Source organism: Aquila chrysaetos, chromosome 3 (genome assembly GCF_900496995.4).
Source record: "Aquila chrysaetos chrysaetos chromosome 3, bAquChr1.4, whole genome shotgun sequence".
Taxonomy (NCBI): domain Eukaryota; kingdom Metazoa; phylum Chordata; class Aves; order Accipitriformes; family Accipitridae; genus Aquila; species Aquila chrysaetos.
In genome coordinates this window covers 55,014,527-55,027,994 of record NC_044006.1, presented here as the reverse complement: position 1 = coordinate 55,027,994, position 13,468 = coordinate 55,014,527, and the positions used below count along the sequence as shown (strand labels likewise).

The 13,468-nt window shown below is 40.5% G+C and overlaps 1 protein-coding gene across 1 annotated transcript in view; it reads left to right on the top strand.

Annotated features, from left to right (window-relative positions):
• Positions 1-13,468, top strand: part of ADAM22 (ADAM metallopeptidase domain 22) — a 140,434-nt gene that overhangs the window by 51,005 nt on the left and 75,961 nt on the right. Inside the window, 1 exon segment of the mRNA XM_030007955.2 lies at positions 10,900-10,966. Within this exon segment, the coding sequence (XP_029863815.2) occupies positions 10,900-10,966 (67 nt within the window).

Genomic DNA, 13,468 nt, shown 5'->3' with positions numbered 1-13,468 from the left:
ATATCTTTGTAGTTTCAAGCCCATTTCTATCTTCTTGAAATTCTAGCAGATTGTCTCCATCAGAATAGTTTCTAGAAACTAAGTAGTTCCTCGATTTAAGGTTTACTATCTTTTGAATTAAAGCTATTTTCAGGTATACCCTTTTCTGAAGTTCACATTTTGTGAACAAAAATAGAAGTCATGGTAACCATTTCTTCTGATCTCATTTCTGAAACATCTCAGGTACTTGAACAGTTGACGCATTCATTAGATTAACAATAAAAACAAACTTCATAATTTTTCAATCCATGTATGCTAATACTCTTTAATTATATAAAAATGTACACTGTTTAGAAGGAATCATTCTTCATGGTGATTACTACATAAAAAATTCTTAGGGCATGAGCAACATTTCAGATTTCAGGATAAAATGCAAGTTCTAACAGCAGGTAACCATTGAGTGTAAGGGGGTGATAATCCCAAGTGCTTATAAAAGAAATGACAGCACAGCAGGGGAAAGCTTTGCTGTCATTAAGGATGCACATTTTAGGATGGATGTGTTCAGTGTTAGTGCCAAACTGTAAATGTAACCTTGAAGAGATATTGGCTCCTTTGCTGGTCTTTCTTGGCATCGTGCAGAAGCTGGAAGCAGCGGCATGGAAAAGCTCGTTGGTAAGAAGGGGTGATGGGCTGGGGAATAGAGGAGTAGGAGGAATGTGGTTAGGGAGAGGGGACCTGAGGACAGAGGAGGTGGGTATGGTGTTGGGAAGTTTGGAAGGAGATGATGAAACAGGCAGGAGCTGGGGTAGAGCACAATTTGCCCCCTTTGTATTCCTATTTTATGCAGCTTAAATTTTTCTATTTTATTTGTGTAATCAGGTGCTATTTGTTGCCAAAGTAAGGTAGTCTGGGAGTGAAGCAAGGCTGTACTGGCAATGAGACGGTTTGCTGGGCAGTCCCAGTTTACCTGTTACTGGGTTGGGAAGGGCGTATGTGCAAAGCAAGTGGTGATGCCTGATCCCTTTGTCAGGGATTTCCTGCGTGGCTCTGAACAAGCATCCCCTGAAGTGGTGCCTGCACCATTTCCTCTAGTGACTGACTGTTGTTCTTTGGTTGCCCTGTGAGCAGGACAGTTGGGATCAGCTCTGAAGAGCTCCAAGAGCTCCTGAGTTGTCCTAACTACAACACAGCGCAGGACACATCTGAAATGTGTTATGATGAAAAAGATAGTGTATTTCTACAATATATGGCTCTATGAAGTTTCAAACTGGGCACCCAAACCAACAGATACTTCACAGCTTTCCAGTATTGAGGAAAACGCTAACACCTAGTCTCCTGAGGGGCAATATGTAGAGGACTCAGTATTTGTGTTTTGCAAATACTTTGAGAGAGCGTCATGGAAATGCTCATGAGTATGGGAATAATTTGTCTCTGCTCCAGGGCAAGATGATGTTTACAGTAATTAAAATTTGAGGGCAAATCTTGAAGGAAGGTACCAAATAAAAATATTCAGTAATGTCCATTCACTAAATGATACAGGTGTCCTGTGCAAAATGTATGTGCTTGTATTTAATAGCATAAAGTCATGTTGGGGCCATGTTGAGATGGCTGATATTTTATAACACTTACTTAAGCATTTAATTTTGCAGTTTTATTGTGGATAATACACAAATATAAACAAAGAGTTGGGTTGAAATGTTCTTGAAATCACAAGTGAGTTTACTTGGGAAGTGGTTTTCCATATAGTATAAAACAGCTTGACTGTATGAAGAGGTGTATTAAAAACTAGGATTAGACCACACTAGTAGATTTGTGCAGGAATATGTGTAGCCCGTGCCTCTTGTGTGCTTGCCTCTTCCCTTTATTATTAATTTACCATGTTCTCAAATACTAAAATTAGCTATGTTTATCCTGACTTTAAAGTAACAAGTGTATGAACAGAATGGCATTGAGGAAGCTGCTTTGTAGTAGTGGTATGAACACGGTCTAAAAATATCTGCTCATTTTAATAGGACTCCTTCTGAAATTTCTGTAGGAAAAAAAAGTAGTTGCCTGAAGATATACAGGTGTAAATTATTCATCAGCAAAAGCAGAGTGAGGTTTTATTGACACTTGCATTGCCATCAGTACTGTAAGGAAAAACTAGGTAAGCAGCAGCATAAGTGAACCTTGCCCAGACTGCTTTCAACTCTGGCTGTGAAAACAGAAGTTTAGAACTAGACAAATCCTATTTCATCTTTCTGCCTGACAAGAGTCTTGCAAGCAGCTGCCATCTACTTTTTATGCTTGTTAAAGTCTCTGGTTTATCATTGTGGCATCTTGAGTGGCAGTGTCTCCACTTGGATACTGGGAAGAATCTCTGTGTGAGGGGGTGCAGCTTCCTTGTTAGGGCAGTAGATTAAATCTCCCTGTTGTCTGAAAGAGAAGAATGTAATCACCTTCCCTCCATCACCAGCAGGATGAATTAACTGCTGTATTGAATTTGTGCCCTTTGCAGCGCTTGTGCCACAAAATGTTTTAAAATGCTTTATTTTAAAAAAAGTATTTTCATTATATATCGTATCAGATGTTACTGACCAATTTCATTATTCATATTAAGAAATGTTAATATTGATGCAAGAAATATTAACAATACTTTGATTATATTTAAGTTGCAATAAAAAATAGAATCTGAAATTACGATTTCAGAGCTACTTTAGGTTTGTCTTATTCTTACGTCATTGGGGTAGAGAGCTACATTCAGATTTCATTAAAACATTGTGAAAAGAAATGTGATTAGTTTATAAGTGTCTCTCTTCCTAGCTGCAGAACTTAAATATAAAAGCTTAGTTTTTTCCCTGGAAAATAAAAGCAGTATCTGTTCATCACTATGTGCCACACTTACAGTGATTTCTCATAAAATTGCCCATGTGGTCATTTAGATAGAGGAGATCAGACTGAATTGCAAAAGTTGATAAGGATGGGCCAAAAAGTCTGTGATGTAGTAACTGCAGATGGGCAGTGATACCACAGAATGCCTGCTGTTAGTGAGAGCTGGATGTACTTCAGGTACAGTTCATGTGTACAAGGCATGTCCAGCATCAGGATATGGCCGCACCAGCCTGAGCATTGGAACTACCACTGTTGCTTTACAGGTTTTCCTTGCAGCTTTTCTTGTGTCCGCTCTCCTTTTTTTGTGCTAGTAATAGGAACCATGTGTGTAATAGAGATTTAGTGAAACTGAGCAAGAATGTCTTCAACCTGCTTAAAACTTTTCCCATCAAGAAATGAAGCCAATCCAGTAAATCAAACACATGCTGTTTGTAAGCTAGAGCTGTAAGACTTCATCTCTAATGCTAGAGGTGGAGGCCCTGCACAGGGCTGCAGAGTTGCTCTGCAGTTTGGTGTCTGCAGTCAGGTACAGGGCAGTTACTATCATGTTCCACAGGCAAATTAGCTGCTAAGGGATAAAGGGACTAAGTGCATTTTCAAGTCATATGGCATTAGAGATCTGAGAGAGAAGTCCTGGAGAGGAAAAAATTGAGCAAATGTTAGTATTTGGAAGAAAATTCATCAGAGATTGCAATTGTGTATCATTGTCTGTTACTGAAATGTGAAATTAAGCTCCAGGAAAGGACTGAGGTTGGGTAAGACTCAGCATTTGTGTATAATCCTTTGAGGACTCAACCCATTCGTGAGTCCCTAATTTCTTTTTGGAGAAAGTCTTAAATAGTCAGTAGGAGTAGAAACATTAAGAAATTACTTTCTCCTTTCTCCCCTTCATATTAGCATCAACAAGAACAGAAAAGCACAGTAAGAATATTTAAAAAAGGGGAGAAGCTTCAATTTGTGCAGACAAGAACTGGCTTTGGTTTTCTCAGTTGTTTTTCCTTCCTCTAAGTAGGCACTGTGAAAACTGCTGCCTTATCTAAGAGAAGCTACCTAATTCTGATTGATTAGTCCATTTGGCTAACTTAGCAGATACAGTCATTAAATTAACTATCCACATAAAAAGAAATGCAGCAATTCTTTTGAGGGGAAGGAGGGGATGAAAGTTTTAGAGCTGTGGCTATTAAAGCAGATAGATTCATGGAGTATGGAGATAGCTAATCCCCCCTGAAGTGCAAAGGAAAGATCATGTATGAGCAGAGAGAAGGTGTTTGGGTAGGCATGAGGATAAAGGGAATTAAAATGTCCTAGCTAGTCAGATACAGAAATCCGCTGGCTAAGTGGCTTTTTTGACTCTTATCTTGTTGTAATTTTTAGTTAGCTCATGGCCGATACTGGAAATGTTTTAGGACCGTGGTGTAATGCGAGGTAATGCTAATTGTCCCTTGCACTCTTACTGACTGGCAGATAGAAACATCCCTTCTCTTCACTTTGATCTAGTTTTCTACTTTCTTGGTCCTTGTTTCATGGTAATAATCAGCCTGCCTTCTCTTCCCTGCTGTACAAGATGGGGTGTTCTAAAAAATTACCTCCCCTTGTCACTCCTTCCATATCTATGAGTCCTGTTAATAAAAGGAGCCTTTCAGCACTTTTCTCAAAGCAACATGCTGGTAGTTTCCCATCTTTTACAATAATCTCCTATATAAATTTGATTCCCTCCCTTTTCCCTTCTTTTGAGGGGGATAACTTCCCCTTATATAATTGAGTTACAATTGAGACCTTTCCAGGTTACTTGGTAGAGGATGTACACCATCAGGGGAAAATTTTTCACTTAATGGGAAGTTTCCTCATCTTCATGTGCTTGATAGCCAAACAGTGCCCATTCCTTTTACCACAGCCCTCTCAAGCATGGTGTTGCAGGAGGCTCTCTTTGCACAGCTTGCTCCTGCAATGTGGGTTAGCATTAACTATGCAGTTGATATGGCATCTTTCTCATATCAGTGTCTCCATCATTTCCCTGAACCTGTCTTTTTCTCTTGAATGTCTGCATATGCCTGTTGACAATTTCCTACTGGCATTCGACCCATCCAGCCCTTTCTGCTGATTTCAGCTAAAACTCTGTCTTCCTTTTCAGTAATGCATCGCAGCTCAGATCTCGCATTTGATGTCCTTGTCTAGCACTATATTTAATCTGAAATTTCAGGTGTACATAATGGAGAGTTGTGGAGACAGAAATCAGGGTGAACAGACAGAAGAAATGATAAAGAATTCCCACAGTGGTCAAGGAGACACAGCAATGATATCAGATATCATGAAGCCAGTCATTTCTCTCGTTTATAACACTGATATGCCAACAAAGATGCATTTTAGTACTATGATTATGAACTCCCTTTATTTCTAGCTTTAAGTTTGTAATTCTTCCTATGGCCTCTAAAGAGGTCCCTATCATTTCTGCTCTTTTCCTTCCATAACTTTTAGACATTCCATCTATACAGTCTCTTAAATCTGGAGAGTTAATTTTAGTTCAGAAGCTGGGTGGTGGGCATTTTCCTTCTCTTCTTGAAAATGAAAGTTTCTATTTCATTTCCAGGGATAATTCCCAGTTTGTTATCCATTTCATATTCAAATGCAAACCTGTTCCCTTTTCAAAAATCTTTAATAGCCTCTTTTTCTTCTTTCAAGTCGAAGTACTTTATAATCGCCTTTTTTTTTCTGTCTGTTTCTTTAAACACTTGGCCTGTTCTGTCCTCTTTTCTCTTGCCATCTCATTTTTCCCCCCCTTTTTGCTTTCCTGGAGCAGCCTCTTTTGCTGGAGGACCCATCTATTTCCAAAGCTCATCTGTTTTTCTTGGTTCTCAATTCCAGCTTTGGTTTGGTAAACCTCATATGCAAATGCTACAGTTAATTCAAGGTATACAGGCACGATCTTGGATAAGGATAATTTCCTTAGTTGGGGCCCTCTTCTGTAAGAAAAATCCCCCAGCTCCCTACTCCTGTGTGCTATTGTTGTGACTATTTGGGAGATTTGGAAGAGCAGAGAGGATCTTGCTCATTTTTTTTTGTTCTGGCCCTTATGCTATTGGGTCTGTATGTGATGGGCTCATATGTTTGTGACTTAAGATAATGCTCCAGAAAATGATGTTGCTGTAAACAAAACTACACTACTTCATTTGTGTACATTTTTAAAGTAACACCTCTGAAAACAGAATTGCTATTATTAGTATAACTGTTTTTTCCTTGTAAAAGCCACAGATCACATGTGATTCTTTCTTGTGAAATGTTTTATTTTTAGGTCTTAACATATGCAGGTTTTTGCCATGCCTTTTCAAAGAATTTGTATCAACGCCTCAGCAAATGTTTCTGAAAATCTCGTTCTCTAGTATTGTCTTTTATAGTGTAGATTTTTTTCCACTGTAATTTTCTACATCCCTCATGTTTCAAAGATGTTTTTTCCACAATCTGCTCCCCCCCCCCCCCCCCCCCCCGATTTTCTTTATAATTAATACCAAAACTACTACTTAAACTGAAAAAGATGGCTTTTAGGATAGATTGGCAGGCAAGCTAAATTATTACTATTTCATCTCTACCATAGGAAAGACTTGTATGATTTATGTTGAAATAATATTATTTTAACGCTGATTGCTCAGTGTCTTATGTCGCTTAAATAATTTTCATCGTGTTTCACAAGTGTTTCACTATAGCTTTTAGTTTGTTTTAAAGTAATGGCTTTTATTAAAATTACACAGTTATGTGCCTCACTGTTACTGAAGACAAAACATTAGTCCACCTATGATGTGATTTCATGACAGAAGTGTATCTTTTGGCATAAGTTTCCAAGACTGTGTATAACTGTTAGGTTGTAGCTTAGTTTGTAATAGCACTGATTGCATTATTGGATCTGCAAGAGTGTTGTGTTTTTTATGATACTTTCTGTGCAGTGAGTCATAACAGTAATAATAATGATAAAGCATAACATGGCGTAATTTGTGGGTTTTTCTACTGATAAAATATTCCCAGACATATCCTGCTTGCCATGTTACTTAAGGTAGGCTTTAAAAATGTTTTTAAATTTCAGACTTGTCATCTATTTGTAAGCTCTCGGCTCAGTCCCCAGGAGCTGTGCAGGCTGGTGACCCCGTGGTGTTTTCCTTCCAGCCAGGCTCATTTCGGGAACCGAGACGCCTGTGACAGACCTTGAGAGGCGGCGGTATGCCAGCGGCTCCCCAGCCATTTCCAGCCCTTTTGTCCTGAAAGTAGGGACCAAGCAGGAGGATGAAATGGATGGACCTGTTTAGGAATCATTCTCTTGGCCTACTTTGAAAGTAAACACAACTTGAACAACGTGGGTGTGTCCATCAGAGGGGTGGTGGGTGGGAGGAGAGCAGCTGACTGGCCCCCAGCAACCCTGGAGCTGGATGCCGGCAGACCCTACGTAACCCCTGGGAGAAACAGGGCCCTGCCAGGGTGCAGGCAGAGCGGCCCAGGTCAGGTCAGAGGGGCGCTTGGCCAACTGTCCTGTCCCAGTGGCCCAAGGCAGATGCTGATGGAGGAGCAGAAGAGCAGAACAAGCGCGTATGAAGCTTCCCCAGAGTCCTTTTCCAGGACTCCAAGAATTTCTGAGTCGGGTATGACTTCTATGTGTTTGGCAGCCCTCAGTTATGTCCATTAACTTGTCTGTTCCCAGCTTGAAAACCAGTACAGAGCTCCACTATCCATGCTTTCCTGTGGCAAGAGGTTCCACATTATAACCAGGGGCTGTGCCAGAAAAGGTCTCTTTTCATTGGTTTTGAGCTTACTGCCCTCTTCTGTTACCTCCTACTTCTTGCATTGTACAAGGCAGAGAATGATCAATCTCTTTGTTGTCTCATGCCAGACACAATTTCCAGATTTTTGAGAACATAACATATGATCTTCCAGAACATAAAAACATTAACAGCAGTATCTTTTAAAAAGCGATAATTTTGTCAGACCCACATGCAAAGACCCTGTGCTTCTCCTTGTCATCCCTCCAAACACAACTGTAAACTCCCTCCGAGTTAAGTAATTCTGTTTGATCTCTGTCTTTTGTACTGTATACTTTAATATTTTACATTTTATAATCTCTTGCATCTTTCTTGGCACAAATCCCTTTGTGGCCATCAGATAAGGAGGGTGGTCTTAGTTTAACTGATTCCCCCAGAAATAGCTGAGAGTACAAGTAGAGCCCTAAGCTATACTGGTAGCTTTAGTAAACCTGTGGAAGCGCAGACTTTTGCTGGAAAGAAAGTGTAGTGAATGCTGGGAAACCATGTATCTAACTTAAGCAAGCTAAACTAAGTGCATTTTAAGAGAGCATCTGTCTAAATTTCTAAATCTGGAAAAGGCATACAGACCTTATAGAAGTCTTTGAGCTTCCCCCAGGTTGATGAGTATCCTAAATCCTTCTAAGAGGAATTAGAGGATTGTAATCAGTAACTCAAACAACAGCATCTCTTTTAGGTCCTCCTCAATAATGGGTCACTTGCAGGCTGCTGTGCAAAGCATCAATATAGGTATATGGGCCTGACCAGAATTAAGGGCGTCCTAGAGTGTGAATCTGGGGGCAGCTGGTTACGCTGGCTCTGCAGTGGCTGAAGGATATGCTTGCCCTTTCTTCCTTCCCTATTTACAGCTGCTGAGGTATTTTCCCTTCCCTGCGTCAGCTCTGGGGCTCATCGTACCTCTTCACAAGGGACTTAAATTACTTAATGCAGCAAAACCATGGGTTTGTTGAATCCTCCTAAGTGTACTTTGACGAGTGGCAGTACTGACGCCAAGAGTATTTTGATGAGCGTTAGCTCTGAGACCGAGAATATTTTGATGAGTGCTCGTGCTGACACAAGATAGGTTCAACGCTTGCTGCTGAGGGGGCATTGAGACTTCCTGCTTTCAGCAGCGCCCAGCTGTGAACTCACTGTGACTGAGGGGACCCCACCTCCATGAACAATTGTCCCATGGATGCTCCCATTCAGAAATTTATTACCATCCCTCTTTTTGTTGCCTCTGTCACTTGCACTCAGATACAAAGTCTTCTTTTTAACTTCCAGTTTCCATTTACTCATTGACAGTCCATCTACATCTGAGGTTGTGCCAGCATTTTCTATAGCCTAATTGCCTACCTTTACATCTTGGTGTATAAACCCTGGTGCATTCAGATCCCCTCACAACTCATTTTTTTGCTAGACTTCAGGAGCTTTCCATTCCCTGGTTATCTCAGGAACCTCTCTGTGCTTCTGGGTAATTGAACTTTCTAAGCAAAGCTGTCCAGTATCTGTCTGCAGTATTTGAAAAGAGGTCTCCTTTGGACAGTAGTATTAATCTTACCTCAGTTTGACTGGAAATACATCTTCTTTCATGTATTCTGGGATGACAGTTGTGTTTTTCAGGAAGACAGTCTATTGATCTGGCAAATCATTTTGCCAGAAACAAGTGCAGTCATGTCTCACTTCCTTATACACCAGGCCCTCCAAAACAACATAATACAAATTCCCTCCAGCCCTTAAGTGCATAAATTTGCTGTTTGTACAATTGAATTTGATCCTGTTTCTAATATCTAGTCCTGAAGATCATCCAGCTCTTTCCTGTGGGAGTTTTTTCAATATTCTTTATTCCCCATGCTTTCCAACTTAGCATTATCAGCATATTTCATTAGAGCGCTCCTGGTTTTTGTGCCTGGGTTATTAATGCAAATATCAAGCTGGCAGTTTTTGTAGGGCTGATATGGAGTGACCCATACGACCAACCTCGTCCCTCTTGGGGCTTGCTCTGGGCAGTCACCAATGCCTATGTGAGCAAAAAAGTCCATGGCGCTGCTGCCTGTTTAGCCAGGGTGAAGCTCTGGGAAGCTGAGTGGCTGCTGCCCTGGGCACCGCTCCGCTGTCCTTCCCCTCCCATAGCACGTCAGCTCACCCATAGCCTAGGTATTTCGCTGCTTGAAGGAGAAACATTAAATTTTGCCTCTTCTGCTGACAAGGCTTGTGGTTGTTGTCTGCTGTCGTGTCAGTCAGTGTGCCTGTTGTCATGTTTTCTTTACCAGTTCTTCATCTTTTCCAGTTTAATCACCTCTTAGGTGGGACAATATCAAATCTTTACACAGATTTCATCTAAGTTAAAATTTTGTGATCTTTGAAAATGTTTAGTGAAATTTCTGATGTAATTTCCTTGCCTAGAAAATAGCTTACAAGGAAGAGGATCTGACTGGTTCAGCACGAAGTGTCTTGGTAAATACAGCATGCATTTAACTTACATACATTTGCCTCAGGTCTAATTGTTTTTTCTCTTCAGCGTTTGTTCCAAAACCTTGTGTACTTTTGAGTCTGAGTTTGCTGTTGCCCAGAGCATTTTCCACTGACGTTGCTAAAGCTGCTGGGCTCCCGGGTGGAGCGAGCGTGAGGGATGGGCCCTGATGGAGGCCTGCCCTGAGGCCTGAGGACAGCATGGCACCCGCTGCCTGCCTTAGCACCTACACTGGGTGGAATTGGCCGTGACCCTACGGTGCGGTGCAGCTCCTGCGGCTGGTGGCTTTGCCTACCTATTTAGAGTGATCCTGAGCTCATCATACTGAATTTACAAGGTCATTTCATTATTTTGCCGTTCTGTCCTTAGGCGTCTGCTGGACGCAGCTGCCATTTTCGCTCAGATATAGCCTGCTGCAGGAGTGACTGCAACTGGTTTCTCATCCTTCTGCCTTTTTTTTTTTTTTTTTAAAGTTCACCTAACTTCCTTACTGTTCTCTTTTAGCAGCAAATAAAAAGTCTCTTGAATTAAAATCATCAGTGGCTGGTTTTGAACCTTCTGTGTAGAAGCCCCCCCTCAGTTTTCCTTGTCCCGCCTTCCGGTATTATAAATCAATGTATCCCATGCACTGTGTAACTCCATTGAAGGTGGTTGTTTCAGTGATTTTTATGAACATTTTAGGAAAAGTATCCTGCAGGTCTTGCCCTTTTCAAATGTTAATTTTTAATCAGTGCTTGCTGAGAGGGAGTGCAAGAACACATGCACAAGGCTTATGGTTCTCTTTTCTTTTTCTTCCAGTGACCTGCTGTCTTCTGAATATCTTGAGAGGCATATCGAGCAAGGTGGGAAGACAGTGGAAGTTAAAGTAAGAATTTCCTTTTTATGCTTTGCTTTTTTAATTTGCTTTGCTATTGATGTTAATGCAAACTCACCTATTTTCTTGAGAGATATCTCATTTTTCAGGTGACTTGTTTTACCCTTCTGAGGCAAGCATATTTCATGTGTCCTAACTTTTCAGCTTTTAAAATATGACAAATAAAATTTATTGGCAAATTTAGTACATTAATGTTTATATCAAAACATTTATATCCATGAAAAATGTATACATGGTAGTTCTTTTTACTAGTAAATACAATTTACTTCTGATGCCTATTCAAGAAAATCTTCCTGGTTTGGTAGCTAGCATTTCCTTGTTGTACTAAACCCCAAGTTTGTTGTTTTTAATGAGCTTCTTTGAGAATAGCAAGATTTATTGTATATTTCCAAATATCTAGTCACCATCTCAAATTGTGGGTTTCTTTCTCTGGATTTTTGTTGGCATGATGGCTACAAGATCCTGTTTCTTGAGTTGTCTTCTGTGAAATGTTCCATTGCCTTTGCAGGAGTGTTTTTTTTTTTTTTTTTTTTGCATGTGACGTCGGAGAATTTCCTTGAGGACCTTCTGTTTATTAGGACAATATTGTGTATAAGCCTGGTATAAAATTACTGTAGATTATGTAAAATGTGCATGAATGTAATATGTGCTGTGCATAATGGAAGATCTTTAAATTTGCCCATCAGGTCAAATTTTGTTCAAAGTTTACATTCATTTAAAAAGACCCCAAAAGTCTTTCACTAAATCTGAGATCACCTGAATATCCTGAAACAAATTATTTAACCTCTGCAATGTGAAAGCACAAGTGGAAATGGACAAAGCAATCCTTTAGCTACCGAGTAGCTGAAGATACATGTTTCCTTTGGTTTATCCTTTTCTACCATTTGCAAGCTTGAAATATGTTTTCTTTTTAGTCTCTGATAATAGTCTGCACACATTATCAGACTGAGGCAAACACATACGTGTTCCATTAAATTGTAAAGACTAATTTCTCAGTCAGCCGTGATCTGCAGTCAAGAAGTCTTGACTCAGATTCAGAATATGAGTCAAAGCAGAAATAAAGATAATAGCTGATACTAATAAGAACAAAACAATCCATTTGTCTGCGTCAAGGTATATATGCAAGTTAGCTAAGTTAGTCTGTCCGAGTCCCATCACTGAATTAGGACAAATTTGTTTCTGATGAGTAAACCTTAATCAAGCAAGGAAATGTTTGAAATCAGTGGTTCTTCTCATGTAAGTACTGCTTAATTGCATGGCGAAGATACAGGAGGATTGGGCCTTTCAAAGGAAGGGTCATAAAATGTTTTCTGGGCAAAAGATCTCCCAGTCTCCAGGGTCCCAGAGATTATTTCCCTTCACTTAGCTGCCGTGCAGGGTCGTGATGTACCTTCAGGGATGGCTATCACTGCCTCACTTAGTACTCTCAAATTTGGTTTAAGGAGAGAACCGGCATTGTTGGCATTGACCTTGGTGCTGGAGATGGACAGAATTGGGGGTGAAAGGGTCACTGGGTTGTACCCTGCTGTGCAAAGGAGGGGTCTATTGCTGCTCAGGTGGTGTGTTTCCTCCTCTGCACTTCATTATACCGGCAAGGGTGGTCCCTGTCTTCTGCCTCTTCCTCACTCACTGCTCCAGGAGTTCGGCAGGCAGCAGTCCTATGGAAGTGTGCCAGGAAGGGGGATGTATATTTTTTGCTCATTTTTTTGCAACCAAGTGTCTGGGATCGGAGGAGAGGGAAGCAGCTGCTGTGACGAAATGTTTGGAAGAGGCTGTTGGCCACAGTCATGGACACATTTTCAGAAAAGTTCAGATATCAAAAGGTTTTTGGAAGAGCGCAGGCTGCCGAGTACATTTTGATGCCAGACACCGAGTGAGGCTAATTTCAGCACCCAGTAGTTGTTTAAAAATAAATGTGGCTCCCCCTGACCCGCTAGTATTTTTCAGAGCGCCTCTAAGTGCTCTGAAGAGTCCTGTTCATCCGTCGAACAATTTCTGAAAAGCCCAGTGGTATCAATTTTGCATTTGAGAAACTGAACTCTGGTTTTACATCAAATGTTTTGCCAATCTTACTCCAAATACAAGAATTTTTCATGATGGTGATTTAGTACCTTCAATTTCTGTGGAAACCGTTTACTGTAACTAGTAGAACCACCTTTAAATTGGTACTTCTAATATGCACCAGGTAAAACATAATTATTATGCTAGATTTTAGGGATTGTGCAGATTGCTTAGATGCTTATTTAAAAATAGCTAGCAAAAGGGTGCAACATAAATAAATCACAAAATATGCACTCTGCTACGCAGCATCTTCTTAAGCAGGAGAAGAGGTATTTCAGAGAGGAGCCAGGTTTCTATCAGTTGCTTCGACAAGCTGCTCTTTACCCACCTCTGTGCAATTTGTCTTCGGCTGTAGGCAGAAACAGAGGCAGTCTGGCAACATCTCTCTCGCTGCTTTGGTAGAGAAATGGTGACAAAGAAAAAGTCTGTCTG